The sequence below is a fragment of the Capra hircus genome, chromosome 13, assembly GCF_001704415.2.
Source record: "Capra hircus breed San Clemente chromosome 13, ASM170441v1, whole genome shotgun sequence".
In the NCBI taxonomy this organism is placed as follows: domain Eukaryota; kingdom Metazoa; phylum Chordata; class Mammalia; order Artiodactyla; family Bovidae; genus Capra; species Capra hircus.
In genome coordinates, this window is record NC_030820.1 from 9,450,931 (window position 1) to 9,467,946 (window position 17,016).

The 17,016-nt window shown below is 39.1% G+C and overlaps 1 protein-coding gene across 1 annotated transcript in view; it reads left to right on the forward strand.

Moving 5' to 3' along the window:
* The window catches only part of MACROD2 (MACRO domain containing 2), a 2,334,919-nt gene that overhangs the window by 2,099,086 nt on the left and 218,817 nt on the right, over positions 1 to 17,016 (forward strand). The window contains exon 9 of the mRNA XM_018056932.1: positions 3,764 to 3,845. Coding sequence (XP_017912421.1) covers positions 3,764 to 3,845 — 82 coding nt within the window. The remainder of the gene's footprint in view (positions 1 to 3,763; positions 3,846 to 17,016) is intronic.

Consider the following 17,016-nt stretch of genomic DNA (forward strand, 5'->3'; position numbering starts at 1 on the left):
AAGACGAAGGGGGAGCCATGGGGGCGAAGAGGAACCACAGGAACAAACTGCCACATCCATGTGCCTCTCGGTGCCCGGGACCCCAGAGCTGCTGTCGTGAGTACAGAACTCACTTCCAGCTCGGTCTGTTGGCTAGACCTTCTGCACATGAATTCTCCAGGGACCTCTGATTCTCAGGGCACAATAATTAGGTATGAGAGCGAGCATCCCAAGAGAACCAGGCAGAAACTGTACCACTTTTCATGACATGGACCCAGAACTCACATATCATTTCTGCAAGGGTTCTAGGCACTCCCAGATTCAAGAGAAGGCACTCCCAGATTCAATATAGACCCCCACCTCTCAATGAGAGGATGGTCAGCATTACATCTTAAGAGGAACCTGAAGGATGAGGTATCTTGCACACCATCTTGGAAAATACAGTCCACCACAAGTGGTTACCAATACCCATAATGAGTTTATAAACACAGAGCTTGCCAGCTAAATGAGCTCTTATCCAACAATAACCCCAAGCATATATATGTATGAGAATACGTGCACATATGTGTATATAACAAGTACTTGGCAAATGAGGTTAATTCTTGGGTTTAACTTGCTTCCAAGATATTTTCAGTGTTATGCCTAAGGATAAGGGCGGAGAACTAGGCCACCCAATTAGTTTAAAGTAAAAGTACTTTTCCCTCATCATCCATCTTCTCTCTGTGGAGAAAGAAAAAGAATAAATCAGGCTGCTGAATTTTGGACCCATACCATTTCCATGGTAACAAACCATGGGTTAAAAGGTGGATTATAATTCCATGCAATAGTTAAAAAAATCTGGATTTAGTCTGTAGTGTCTAAAAGTACAGTTAATAGCAGTGAATAACATTACCACCAACCCTCCCTCCCCCCCAACAAATGTACTCCACACACACACATGCAACATAAGTGTTGTTTTTTTAAAAAAATTCCACAATTTATATTGCGAACATAAAAATGAGAAATGAGTACAAATGAGACTGTCTGGCTTGGCTTGTTCTTCTTAGATCTGTTTTGAACCAAATTTTCTTGTTTTGATTTTGATCTCAATTAGAGGACTTTAGAAATAATCCGATCATTTGAAGCCTGGAGAAAAAAGTCAACCATCACAAGCACAGAAGTGAGATAATTACGGTGTTTGGAAATTATAAGTAGTTTACTGAAGCTGAAGAGTACAGTATGTCTAACACAGAATCTTACTTTTTTAACTTATTTTATTGAACTATAATTGACTTACAATATTGTGTTAATTTCTGCCATACAGGAAAGTGATTCAGTTATATATATATTCTTTTTCATATTTTCCACTATGATTTATCACAGCATATTGGATATAGTTCCCAGAGCTGTACAATAGGACTCTGTTGTTTATCCATTCAAAATAAAATAGTTTGCGTCTACTAATCCCAAGCTCCCACCCCATCCCTACCCTGCCTGTCCTTCCCTTTGGCCAGCACAGTCTGCTCTCTATGTCTGTGAGCCTGTTTCTGTTCCATAGATAAGTTCATTTCTGCCATATTTTAGATTCCACATGTAAGTGATGTCATATGGTGTTTGCCTTCTTTCTGACTTAGTGTGATAACCTCTAGGTCCATCTATGATGCTGCAAATGGTATTATTCCATTTTTACGACTGAATAGTAACAGAATCTTATTTTTGATGTTAGGACTTCTAATTATGATGTATTTCATATATATAGAAAGGTATAGAATGAGTATAGAATATGATATCTATGTACCTACCCCCATAGTTAATAGTGATTACCCATCACCATATTTTTTCTTTAATCTCTTTTCTTTCTATATAAATAAAATATTCACTATTCAGTTAAAGCCTTACCAGTCCATCATTTGGACTTCCCTGGTAGCTCAGATGGTTAAGCATCTGTTGACAATGCAGGAGACCTGGGTTCGACCCCTGGGTCGGGAAGATCCCCTGGAGAAGAAAATGGCAACCCACTCCAGGACTATTCCCTGGAAAATCCCATGGACAGAGGAGCCTGGTAGGCTACAGTCCATGGGGTCTCAAAGAGTCAGACATGACTGAGCGATTTCAATTCACTTCACTTCACTTCAATCCGTCGTTTTACCTTCCTTCCGTTTCCAGAAATCATCATTGTCTTGAAGTTCATATGCAGTATTCCTACATATGTTTCTAGGGGTTAGTGCTTATGAATGAATCTCTACACTCTTGTATATTTGTGTTTTAAAATTTTGTATAGTGGCATCAGAGCATGTATATCCTTTTGTAACTCATTTTTAATGCTCAACATTATGATTTTTATCTTTAGCAACAGGGCATAAACACACCATAGGGAAACTGGAGGTGAGCGTTCAGTATTGTACAGATAGTTAATCATTGATTCAACTAAATGTATACATAACCTGGAGAGTGAGTTGATGGTGAGTTTTTACATTTGTTGAAAATGTTAATGCCGTGTAGGCGGGACTGGACAGCAGAAACTCAGGTGAATAGAGGGAAAGGAAAGCAGGGTTATTTGTACCCCAGTCCTTCCATTTCTGAAGGCTAATTGCTCTCTCCACCCTGTGGGAACAGTGGCTGGGGATACACAGTTCTGTTACAGTCCAGTGACTACCCAGGGGGCAGTCCACTTAGTTGGGGGCCTAGCCTTGTGCAGGGATCAGGAAGCCACATCTCTGAGCCTCCATCAGGGAACCCTGATGATTCTTCATGTCCTAATTCTCTCCCTCCCCTCCCAGTCACGTAGATGTCTCTCCTCCTAGGAACTCTGGGACTTGGCTCATGCGACTCTGTCCCCTACAGGCTGAGAGAGCTGAGAGATTGGGTAGATGAAGTCCATTTGGGTTTTTTCCTGTTCTGTCACACATACACCCTACTTCTGTTCCCTGCTGATGTTCCATTCAATTGCCAGTTGCAATTTGATGGATGGAGTAATTTTTAACTTTTTGTACATTGCTAATATAAAGGAACAAAGGGGGTGTTAGTTTTCAAGCCACAAAATTGAGTCACTGATTTAATATCAGATATCCATGAGCTGTTAGGTATACCCCATCTCTCTTCTCTGGTACCAGTTACTCTAGGTATGTCTCAGAGAAACTCTTTACATGCAGAAGCTCTTGAAACAGAAAACAGGGACTGTGCAAACATTTTACTTCTGAAGTGGCATTTCCGTATTCAGTAATAACCTACCAGATTAGTTACACTGGCCTCATGTACTGTCAACTAATTATAGTTTATTTCTGCTGCATTTCCAAGTATGTAAAGCTAAAAGCAAGTGACTGCATGCAAATTTTACAGTGTGAAGCTTTTTAGGTCATGTTCAAATACTAACAGTTTTGATGAATATATTTGTTTAACAAGGGTAGGACAAAGAGCTCTCTGTTTACTGACATACTTTATTGTCATTCCACTGTACACCTCTCGTGTGGCTGTTTAACAGAACATAAAAGTCTAGGTATCCTGGTGGAATCTCAGATCTTATTTATAGCTTGCTGCAAAGTGGCTTATTGTCATTTATTATTTCTTATTTGATTTATACAACATCTTTCCACCAAATTGCCCATGGGTTTATTTGCATAGAGAGTGCATTCACAAACACACACACACACACGTGTGAGCTTCACTCAGTGCTCTCTTAGAGTGAGCAGTGTAGCACCAAAAATCTGTGAGAGGGTCTTCTGTTTATTTTTTGTTCCAAGACCATGTTCTGGGAATGCATTGGCCATATTTCCTCTCACTTTAGGTATCTGTTGCTTGCCCCTAGGTGGATCGGATCATCTTCTGTGTCTTCCTAGAGGTCGACTTCAAAATCTACAAAAAGAAAATGGGCGAGTTTTTCCCAGCAGGTGAGTAAAGCAGTTTGTTTCCTCTGAAATTGGAAGGTGAAACCGTGAGGGCGTCACTTGTAGTTCTGATACTTTATTTTGCCGCCTAAACGGTGTTACAAGTGTGGTTTCCATACACCAGTCACATCTGACTACTTGTGTTTTCCTTGCTAAGACCTAAAGGAGGCAACAGGAAATCCAGGCTGGACACCTCCTGCTCCGGCCAGGTGACTGTGTTGTCTTGGGAAAGGTGGTTCACCTCCTGAGTCTCAGCCCCTCACATCAAAAGTGAGGGGCTGGACCAAACGATAGTTTCTCTTGCCCTAAATTTCATGTCCTGTGATTTCTTCCCCCTCTTTTAAGTCGTCCAGGTCTAGAAATTGTACGAAACCCATTAATATTTGTAGTCACAATGCAGATTATTACTGCATTCCATCCCTCTTCTCCCCGGTTTTCTCACCCCAAATTGCAGTGGAGAGAGTAGTCCTTTCTAGGGAAATCTGAAAAACGTAGGCTCTCATCTTATTTCACACTACTTTTTAGAAAGTAGGAGAAACCTTAGGGTTATTAAAGAACCTTGAGTAAATGATTTACATCCATCAAATGTGCCGTTAACTGTACTTGGTTCATTTGAATATCACCCGCACTATCCCTCTTCCAGCCTGTGAATATCTTGCTATTTTTATACTTCCACTACATCCCAATACCCTATGCACTTTTTTCAGCCATAGTAAAGAACAGCTCCCAGGTAATTCAAACTACCATGAGCGTTCCAAAAAATAGCAAGGAGAAATAAGAAAGTCTTCTTAAGTGATCAGTGCAAAGAAATAGAGGGAAAAGTCAGAAAGGGAAAGACTAGAGATCTCTTCAAGAAAATTAGAGCTATCAAGGGAACATTTCATGCAAAGATGGGCACAATAAAGGACAGAAATTGTATGGACCTAACAAGGAGCAGAAGATATTAAGAAGAGGTGGCAAGAATATACAGAACTACACAAAAAAAGATCTTCATGACCCAGATAACCATGATGGTGTGATCACTCACCTAGAGCCAGACATTCTGGAGTGTGAAATCCAGTGGGCCTTAGGAAGCATCACTACAAAGAAAGCTAGTGGAGGTGATGGAATTCCAGCTAAGCTATTTCAAATCCTAAAAGATGATGTGGTAAAAGTGCTGCACTCAATATGCCAGCAAATTTGGAAAACTCAGCAGTGGCCACAGGACTGGAAAAAGTCAGTTTTCATTCCAATCCCAAAGAAAGGCAATACCAAAGAATGTTCAAACTACTGCACGATTGCACTCATCTCACACACTAGCAAAGTAATGCTCAAAATTCTCCAAGCTAGGCTTCAACAGTATGTGAACTGAGGACTTCCAGATGTTGAAACTGCATTTTGGAAAGATAGAGGAACCAGAGATCAAATTGCCAACATCCTTTGGATCACAGAAAAAGCAAGAGAATTCCAGAAAAACATCCACTTCTGCTTCATTGACTATGCCAAAGCCTTTGACTGTGTGGATCACAACAAACTGTGGAAAATCCTTAAAGGGTTGGGAATACTGGACCACCTTACCTGCCTCCTGAGAAACCTATATGCAGGTCAAGAAACAATAGTTAGAACTGGACATGGAATAACGGACTGATTCCAAATTGGGAAAGGTGTACGTCAAGATTGTATACTGTCAACCTGCTTATTTAACTTAAATGCAGAGTACATCATGCGAAATGTCAGGCTAGATGAAGCACAAGCTGGAATCAAGATTGTGAGGAGAAGTATCAATAACCTCAGATACGTAGGTGACACCAGCCTGATGGCAGAAAGCAAAGAGGAACTAATGACCCTCTTGATGAAAGTGAAGGAGGAGAGTGAGAAAGCTGGCTTAAAACTCAACATTCTAAAAACTAAGATCATGGCATCTGGTCCCATCACTTCATGGCAAATAGATGGGGAAGCAGTGGAAACAGTGACAGACTTTATTTTGGGGGCTCCAAAATCTATGCACATGGTGACTGCAGCCATGAAATTAAAAGATGCTTGCTCCTTGGAAGAAAAGCTACAACAAACCTAGACAGCATATTAAAAAGCAGAAACATTACTTTACCAACAAAGGTCCATATGGTCAAAGCTATGGTTTTCCCAGTAGTCATGTATGGATGTGAGAGTTGGATCATAAAGAAAGGTGAATGCCAAAGAAGTGATGCTTTTGGTGTTGGAGAAGACTCTTGACAGTCCCTTAGACTGTAAGGAGATCAAACCAGTCCATCCTAAAGGAAATCGGTCCTGAATACTCATTGGAAGGACTGATGCTGAAGCTCCAATACTTTGGCCACCTGATGTGAAGAACTGACTCATTGGAACAAACCCTGATGCTGGGGAGGAGAAAGCGATGATAGAGGATGAGATGGTTGGATGGCATCACTGACTCAATGGACATGAGTTTGTGCAAGCTCTGGGAGATGGTGATGGACAGGGAAGCCTGGCGTGCTGCAGTCCATGGGGTCACAAGGAGTTGGACATGACTGAATGACTGAACTGAACTGATGAACACTGTGGTGCCTGCCTTTCAGAAAGATTTTTTTGATTTTTTTTTAATGTCCATCTCAAGTGGTCTTTCGTCTAACTAGTGATTCTGGCAGGTGGGAAGTTGTGAATGAAGGCTGCTGGTGCCTGTCACCCTCTTAAGCAACCTTTCAGAGCCTCATGATAGAGAGGATGCCCCTTCCACCCTCAGATCAGGATCGGTTGCCTAGCTACGGAATAGCTACAGAAAATGCTGGAGATGTTTCACTCTGTGCAGATGGTCAAAATGGGCTAAGTTCTCCTGGGTGATCTGAAGTCCTCTGTAATGTTGTACTTGAAAGGTGAACCTGCTAAGTGTATTTCATTTGGGACTTTAGTGTCCCCCTAACTGGAACATAATGTCAATCCAGAGAGACTCCCATGTGATGAAGAAGATCAGGGTTGAGATCTTTTTCCTCTTTTTCCTCCTCGTCCTCCTTCCCCTCCTTGTTTCACTTGTATTCATTTTTTCAAGCAACTCAGTATTTTCCAGAATATAAAGCACATAATAGCTGTTTAATAAGTAGTTGCTGATATGAGTTGAATTTAATAAATTCTTCTCTCCATAGTCTCATGGCTTTTTTCTGTTTCAGTCTCCTTGTTACATCTTCTCTGCTTATTTCCTGTATAATCATAGTGAGCAGATTTCTGTATTTTAAAGTCTTCCTAAAAGAAAATGTCCATTCATGTAAAAAATGCCACTTGCTATGGTATGTGATTGTAAATGTCTTGTCAACACCATAGCATGATTTATAAGATTTTATAAATTTCAGATTCCTTGATATATTGGGCAATAATGACATAATATTCATTTTTAAACCTCTGAAAATGAAAACTTGTTTTCACTCTAACATATGAGAAAAAAAAAATTGTATAAGTATAAGGCATTGCTATTAAAACAAATCTATCCATCAGCAGGTGTTTCCAGTGATGCAAAGCCAAAAATCATATTACAAGTTTTAAAAAATGGGACAGTTTTAGTAGTCTAGAATGTATTAACAACTATGCAAATAAATTATTGTTTGAAAATTGCTACTTTAAATAAATCCAAAATGCATCTTAGCACTCGAGCGAGTGAAATAATAATAAAATCATTCTCAGTTTCACATCAGTGCTTTGAATCATGCTGTGCTCATGAAATTATTTCTATTACATATTTATAATAGTAAGTACATTTTTAAACGAAATGTCAAAATCCTCCAATATTGCTCAGTATTTCTGCAATGCTGAGGCATCAGCCATTTGTAAATTCTAAATATGAAATATGAAATAAAAGTAACTTCTAATGGAATATGTGACTGCTAATATAGATGATATACATTATCTGTCCATAATTTGAATTCATGGTTAATTCGTAACCATACTATCTTTGATTGGAATATAATTTTTCTGACTTGCACATACTCCCTGAACTGACTTCAGATTATCTAGCTAGTCTTCTTAACCCTTCCCAATGCAGTAATTGTCATAGTTTAGGGGGAAAAGTCATTTTTACATTAAACCAGATCTCTGTGTTTGGGGATACTGTAGTCCCATGTCTTTAAATTTCATAATGGAGACTAAGGCAAAATGAATGAGAAACAATAGAAGTTAGACTGGAAATGATCACAGTAAAGATACAGCACATGCTTGACTACTGCTTGATGCTACTAACAGGAATAGTAGCTAACCTTATGGGTTGCTGTCTGTCAGTCATAAGATACATAGTTAAATCAGTTAAATCTTCATAACTCTGAGAAAGTCAGCACCATAGCAGCCCTACTTTTTTGATATGGAAAATGATGCATACTTCAGAAAAGTGAGACATTCAGCTAGGGAATAACAGAGCTGTATTTTAAAGCTGAGAATGGTATCTGTCACCACACAAGTAATAAGAGGGTCTTCTGAGAAGGCTGGGGTCAAATCCTAAGAGGCACCTGGAGCATCGAGAAAGTCTCCTTGATTTCATCTGATTCTCATCACTTTTCAAATCTGCTAGGCTTCTCTTCCTTCTAATGTCTGAATTTTTCCTCATGAAACCACTCTAATATGAGTCAAGTAGGTACCATATTATAGATTTCAAAATCAAATTCCATCTAACTCATCCAGGTCGTGTGGCACAATTTTCTGTAGATAAGTGGTCACTAGGAAGTCAAGGGGATCACGGGAGAAGATGGAAAAGGGTCTGTATCAGTTTATCAAGGTTGCCATAATAAAGTGTCACAAACTGGATGGCCCAAGCAACTGAAATTTATTTTCTCACAACTCTGAGGACTAGAAGTTCAGAATCAGGGTGCTGGAGGGGCTGGTTTACGTGTCAGCCCCTCTCCTCGGCTTGCTGATGGCTGTCTCTCTCCTGTGTCTTCATGCAGTCTTCCCTCTGTGTGTCTTTTTCTCAATCTCCTCTTCTTACAGGGACATCATTCATATTGGATCAGGGTCCACCCCGGCAAATTCATTTTATTTTAATTACTTCTTTAAAACCCTACCTCCAGGTAGTCACAGAGAGTTCATTTCAGTCGCTCAGTCATGTCCAACTCTGCGGCCCCATGGACTGCAACACGCCAGGCCTCCCTGTCCATCACTAACTCCTAGAGTCCACCAAAACTCATGTCCATTGAGTCAGTGATGCCATCCAACCATCTCATCCTCCTTCATCCCCTTCTCCTCCTACCTTCAATCTTTCCCAGCATCAGGATCTTTTCAAATGAGTCAGCTCTTCGCATCAGGTGGCCGTAAGTACTGGAGTTTCAACTCTAGCATCAGTCCTTCCAATGAATATTCAAGACTGATTTCCTTTAGGATAGACTGGTTGGACAGATGGTTAGGGCTTCAAAATATGAATGTTGGGGAGTCACATTTAGCCCTTAATAGAGCCCATCAGGGAAATGCATTAGGAATTTTGGAGGTTTTTTTGAACAGTTTTATGTATTTCTGTGGGTGAAGTACACATGACTTTTTCTTTCTGGAAGTATTTGTTAGAAGTCTGGTGTGGCAGCTTATGGAATTATCACACACTTTAGTTGCAAATAATTTATAGTTACATGTGTCATTTCATAGCCTACAGCAAGTAATATTTATATGATTCAAGTCAGAAATCTCTTTGTTCTTTACATAAAAGGTTTGGATTTTTCAGTGGGTAGGATTTATTTTGTGTAGTTTTCAGTGAATATAAAAACCAAAGCATAAAAACACAAGTTCTGATCTTGAATGTGGAAGTCAGTTTTTTTATTGAACTCTTAAGTCCTAACAAAGAATTTAAGGACATTAATTTTCCTTATAATAAGAAGGCTTGATTCTCAGTTTTGAGATTAGATCAAAGAATCCTCATGCTGGAAACTTGAAAGATAGGGTCAAGTCACCACCTTCCCTTTTTTGGGAGGGAAAGTCAAATTTCTTTACTGTAGGATTTCCCAAATAGTGGTGATTTTGCCCTTCTGAGAACAACTGGAGACATTTTTGTTACTCACAACTAGAGGAAGGGACGTGCTACTGGCAACTAGAGAGTCAACACCAGGCATGGAACTCAACAGCCTGTAATGCGTGAGACAGCCTCACAGCAAAGATGTCCAACCACAGATGTCAAGGGTGCAGAAGCTGAGAAACTCTACTCTACTGTGACCATCTCTCTCTTACCATTCAGGCCACCAAAGCAAGCTTTGCCTTTGGATCGGGTTTATTTCTACTTGCTAATGTCTTACCCAAACTTAGCTGGAGTTTGAACCTGTGCCTTCACCCTGACCTTTGACTCCCTAGTTTCACAACCCTCTCCTGGTCTAGTCTTCCAGGTTTGCCTTCTCCCCATTCACTCTGGTGGAGAAGGCAATGGCATCCTACTCCAGTACTCTTGCCTGGAAAATCCCATGGATGGAGGAGCCTGGTAGGCTTCAGTCCATGGGGTCGCGACGAGTCAGACACGACTGAGCGACTTCACTTTTACTTTTCACTTTCATGCATTGGGGAAGGAAATGGCAACCCACTCCAGTGTTCTTGCCTGGAGAATCCCAGGGACAGCAGAGCCTGGTGGGCTGCTGTCTGTGGGGTCACACAGAGTCGGACATGACTGAGGCGACTTAGCAGTAACATTCACTCTGAACCCACAGATTTCTTTGTGTGCGCCTCTGCTACCCCCGCCCCAACTGCCTGGTTCTTGCAGCTCCAGCCCACTCCTGGTATCGCTCATTATTGCTACCTAGGAGATCTAATGTAATAATCTCAGAAAGTGTGGTTAACTGTTATGTAGTTTTTATATACCTAATGCGTAAGTGTAGAGGTGAGGCTAATAGGCAGAACAAGGAAGAACAAATTCACCAATTATTCTCTCCACATACCTCAAGCAAAATTATGATTTCTTTGGCTAAAAGTTTTCACTTTTATCAGTGACCATTGGGTTAGTAACCATTCATTGACAATATTACTTTGTGAGCTCACAAATATATTTGATACTAGGAATCTTCAATCCCCTACCAGTATCCAAACTCAATTGACTTATTCACAAAGAAAGTGACTATGACTAAAAAAAATTTATCCGTAGTCTCTTTATTGTTTGACCCTGAAAGTGATTAGATTTGTCCAATTTTTCTTCCAAGTAGGAAATTTATATAGCTTATACACAATATTCATGTTGACTTATGCAGAGTTAACTATAATTAAATATGTACCTTTCAAATAGTAAGTAGCTGAGAAAAATAATAAAATAGGAAAATGATTCCAGGATGAAGTTGTATTCTTCTCAAACCTGCCACTTGTCTCTAAGAGGGAGATTTGCTTTAGACAGAAAATTTCATTTGTGTCTGAGTGTGACTCAAAAACTATTTGAGAAAATCAAATAGAAAAGAGGCTGAAACTTTCACTCTCCTTTTTATAGACATAGCGAAATAATGAACCATTTGACCCACCAATATATTTGGGAGGCATTTCCGAGTACAGAATAAAATGATAAACTTTATAAAGCTGCAAAAATATTCAATGCCTTAAAAATGAGCTTGAGAAATATATTTGTATTAATATACACATATAGAAACACATGTATGACCTATATAAAGTTACTAGTAGATAAAATTAATAGACATAGAATTATGAATGTTTATAAATTATGAATTTTACTGGAGATGATTTCTGCCCTTAAATATAGATTTTTCTTTGTTGGATAGAACGCAAAACCATTTGAATGAAAAAGTCAAAGCATAAGTCAGGTTTGAGAACTCTACATTGGCAACCTGCTAAAAATTAAACAGATGACAGTGGTTGCCTAAATTGCGTAGGTTTTATTCAAATATTAACAGACATGTTATTAATTTATTTTATTTGAGTGTGCAGACATATTTAGGTTTCATGCTTTTTCCCTTCTTTCATACAGATCATCATAAAGGAAACCCCCAATATAGATTTTTATGAGAATTGTCATATCTTTTAACATATGCCTATTAGTTTCTAAACACAAGTCAAGAATCTTCTCAATCAGGTTCCAGTTATTTCAACCTCCTTATAGACTTCCAAATATAAATTAAATTGTATTAATACAAATACATCTTTCATTAATTTTCCTGACCATGTGTTTCTGTCATTTATCTCTGTCTAAATTATATACATTCTTGCAGTTTGTCTGCAGCTGAATTTTTATGTTATGATTTCTTTTCTAACCTTTGTCTTGTCTCATCAATGGAAAGGTAAATTTGGAGCAAATAGAGACCATTTCTGATATTCTGTTGTACTTCCATAATCTGGAAAATTTCAAAATATATATAGTAGGTGTTCATTAAACTAACAAAAAGCTACTATGACCTTTTAAGCTGAAACAAATAGCTCAGTTGGTAAAGAATCCACCAGCAATGCAGAAGGCCCTGGTTTGATCCCTGGGTCAGGAAGATCCATTGGAAAAGGGATAGGCTACCCACTCCAATATTCTTGGGCTTCTCTCGTGGCTCAGCTGGTAAAGAATCTGCCTGCAATGCAGGAGATCTGGGTTCGATCCCTGGGTTGAGAAGGTCCCATAGAGAAGGGAAAGGCTACCCACTCCAGTATTTTGGCCTGGACAATTCCATAGACTATACAAAGTCCATGGGGTCACAAAGAGTTGGACATGACTGATTAACTTTTACTTTTCACTCAAGTAAAAGATCTTTTTTTTTTTTTTTTTTCAGAAATCCTAATCTAGATAAAGGAACGGCACTTCTTTTCATATATTTTTTGTCATAAGGGAAGAATATTTCTCTAAAAATATCTTTCTAAAATTATATCCTCTGACAAATGAACATGATTTTTTAAAATTTATACCTGAATTTATTCTTCCAAAGCTAAGAAGAAAAAAGTACAGTCAGCCCTTCATATTCACAGCTTTCGTATCTGTAGATTCAACCAACCTTTTTAAAAATATATATTTTAAAAAATTTTAGCAAGTCCTTCAAAGCAAAACTTGAATTTGCTACATGCTAAGCATTTACATAGCATTTACATGGTATTAGGTATTATCAGTATTCTAGGAATGATTTAAAGTATATGAGAGGACAGGTGTAGGTTAATGCAAGTAATATGCCATTTTGTACAAAGGACTTGAGCATCCCTGGATTTGGGTATCTGCCTAAGATTCCTAGAACCAATCTCCTTCGGATACCAAGGGTTTGACTGTATTCACCCAACCTCTTTTTCATCTCCCTTCTTACTCATAAGTTTTTCTCATACACCATTAGTATTATATGCCTCCTATGTGCCCAAGACTTTGATCACTATTGCATTTAAAATACAGTTCTCATAAGATGACTGAAGTAGCAAGTATTATATAGAACAGTTGGAAGACAACATCAGCAAATAATCAAGTAGAACACGGATACAGTCATAGTACCAGGAATTCTGAGGCAAATACATGTGAAGACCAGAGTGGTTAAGCTAAGTTTCATGAAGATTCTAGCACCTGCAGTGAGCTTCAAGAGATGAACAGAAGGGAGTTCCCTGGTGGTCCAGGAGTTAGGATTCGTGCTTTCCCAGCTGAGGACATGGGTTCAATCCCTGGTGAGGAACTAAGATCTCTCAAGCTGTGTGGCACAGCCAAAAAAAAGGATGAACAGGAGCAGAGATTTGTTGTGTAAGAGACAGAGGAAGAAGGGCAGTTCAGACGGGAGAATCAGGGAAAATAAGTAAGATGCTTCTATCAAATGTGTGAATCCTTGACTCAGAAATGTTGACACCCGTCACCATGTAATAGCTAGTTGGGCCTGAGAGTAAGCCTTTCAGTGGGATTAAGAAGGGTTATTTCATTCCTAACTGGAGACTGGCCTTCCAACAAGAATCCTATGGCATAGGTTCATCAACTGATTTGGGGGGATAACAATGAACAGGACACTGAAGAAAGCTCAGCTGATTGCCCAAAATCATGTAGATGGGTATTTCTAACCTCAAATCCTTCCTGCTATGCAGCACTTCTTCCCATAACAATTCTGAAAATGTGGGCAGTTGTTCAAAGCTAGACTTTCTGCTAAGAAAGTCACATGTTATCCATTTGTTGTAATAGCGCTAGAGTTTCTGAAGCGCTGAACATGCCTCCAGCCACAGGGCGATCCCACACGTCCTTTTCCTTCCTCTTCTTATCTGCTCCCCAGTCATCTGTTTTCCAAGAACATCAGTGAAGCAGTGGGCACCGTGATCTGCTGTGGTTTACTTTACTCCTGCCATGTCAACACAGTGGTCAGAAGGCCAAGTCTGAAGGCCTTGGTGGTGAGAGGCATGGTGAAGATCTGAAAAACCTAACTAATAACGAGTGAAGAGCTTGGTACACAGTCAAAGCCATCTGCTCGTTGGAAGAAAACCTCTAGGCTTGTCATCACAAACAGTCTCTGTTCCTGGGACAGCCACCTCAGAACTGTGGGACTTTGTGTAGGTTGTTTAATCTTTCCACGCTTCACTTTTGTCCTGGGCACAAGCAGTAATGGGACATTTCCAAACAGAATGAATAACAGTGTAAATGAATATTCAGAGAGATGTCTAGACCAAGGATTATTCATTTAAATATATACCTGTTTACTTCTTATAATTTTAAAAGGAGGCATTTCAGTCATTGGACCATGTTTTAAAATATATATAGCTTCTAGAAAATAATATATATATATATATATATATAACTTCTTATTGTAATATAAAAGTAGCACAGATTTGTAGTGAAAAAAAAAGTAGAGAATCCAAAAGAAAAAAATACAAATAATTTTTTATCCTATAGTTCAGAGATGAATTAGATTTCATTGTTTATCCTTTAGGTCTTTTAAAATGCAAAATGGAAACAACCAAAAATGCAGTCTTATAACTCAGAGTGTGTCACAAACCACAGATCATGAACATTTTTTCATGTCATTATATATTCTGTAACATAATGTTAATGAACCCAATGTTTATCCAAAATCATATTGTTGAACTGTGAAAATATCATTGCTAATTATTCTCTATTTGTTGGTGAATGACACTTATAGAAGCACATCTTTATAGGTAAACATTGGCATATATCCACAATTTTTTTAGAATACTTTTCTAGAAGGAGTATTACTTTTTCAAAATGCATAAAAAATCAAGATGCTTCCGATAGTAATCGTCAAATTGGCCTTTGTGTTTACAAGCCTGTGAGTGAGTGCCGAGTACTCAGGAGTCACCATTCCCAGGGGCAAAAATGTGAACATTGACACCTCACATTGAACAGCCTTTCATGCTAATGTCCTTCCAGGCTACTGTAACAAAAATCTGTAAACAGAGGCTCATAAACAACAGAAATTTATCTCTCACAGTTCTGGAGGTTGGAATTGTGAGACCATAGTGCCAGCATGGCCAGGTTCTGGTGAAGATCCACTTCTGAGTTGCAGGTGGCTGTTTTCTCATTGTGTCCTCATGTGGTGGAAGGGGAGCTCTCTGGAGTTCCTGTTATGAGGGCATGAATCCCATTCATCAGAGGTGCACCTTCATAGTTAATTATCTCCCAAAGTCTTACCTCCTAATACCATCTCACTGGGGGCTAGGATTTCAAAATATGGATTTTGGGGGAGCACAAACATTCAGTCCATTACACAGAATTTATATTCTCATAAGCAGTATTTAAGAATTTACTATTTCCTTACTCTTCCAAGTGGTATACATTCTCATGTTATCAATTTTATACATGAATTAAGCTAATTAATGGATAACAAAGTGCATTTCTTTTATTAATAGTATAGCGAATCCCCTTTTCAGTTGTTTATTATAGCTCTAAATGTCCTATGTGCAATGACTAATCATACCTTTGGCACATTTATACTGACTATTGCATATTTATCCTTATTGATTTGTAAGAACAATTTGTATATTAAAGCTATTAAGCTTTTCAAATGTATGCTGCAAGTAGCTCCCCAGTTAGTCATCTGTCTTTGTGATGTTAGTTAGCTATTCTTTTATGACCAAAACAATGAGGAAAGGTAGGCATAACGACAAAGGAAAGGGGAAAGGAAACGTGAAAAAGAGGAGGGTGGAGAATGGAAAGAAGGGAGAGGGGGAGACGAAAGGAAGAATGAAGACTGAAGAAAAGAAAGCAAAGGAGAAACTTTTTATACAAGCGAATGAAGTTGAAAATTAAAAACTCAGGAAAGACCTCGATTGTGAGCCTAGGTACTTGATCTCATAGGAAATCTGTCTAAATGGAGTCATTCTTAGTTCTACTCCCCAGATACTTTGTATGCAAAGCCATCTGCTTCCTGATTTACTCAATGTGGGAGGAGGAATGATGCCTTAAACCCCCTAAAGATGCCTTCAACCCCAGAATCTGTAAATAGGTTAACATTGCAGAGGGGAGATAAGATTGCAAATGAAATCAGGGCTGCTGATTAGCTGATCTTAAAATAGGGACCTTATCCTGACTTATCTGAGTGGGCCAGTGTAATCACAAGAGTCCTTAAAATCTGGGAGAAGGAAACAGAAAGAAGAGAGTCTGAGGGAGACATGACTGTGGAATAATGTTCAGAGAGATTCAGCCTTGCTGGCTGTTGTGATGCAAAGGGGGCCACGAGCTGAGGAATGTGTGTGACCTCTAGCAGCTGCAAGGTTGAAGGTACAGATCCTCCTCTAGAGCCCACAGAAAGGATTGCAGCCCTACCAACACCTCGCTTAACCCAGTTAGGTCCACATCTGACTTCTTATCCACAGGACTGTAACATAATAATTTTGTGTTGTTGTTTGGCACTAAGTATGTAGAAATTTTTTTTACAGCAGCGCCAGTAAACTAATCCATCAGTTGTCTTTGAATAAGTAAAGGGGACTCAAGCAAACGGTTGACTCGGTCTGAATTGCACACTGTTTTTATTTAAAATGGCACATTTGGTAGAAAAATCTACAGAGTGAAAGAACTCAAAGTTTTCCTTAATTATGAATATTTACAGGGACTTGGCACTTTTGTGCTCATTTGTACACTTTTAATGTGTGGGTCGCACTGATGCTTAGAATTATGCAAGACCTGCTTTCTGTAATGTGCGTAAAGGAGTTGACTGCCTTCTTAGGAAATGGGCTGCTAACCATTTCCACTTGATGGGCCTCAAAAGCTACAAACACATTTTGCCTTCAATGAAAATCCAGTGAAGTGTTGCTGTAACCAAGCAACCCGAATGCAGGAACAAGCAGCAGGCCTAGACAGAAAGCAATCGGTCTCTTC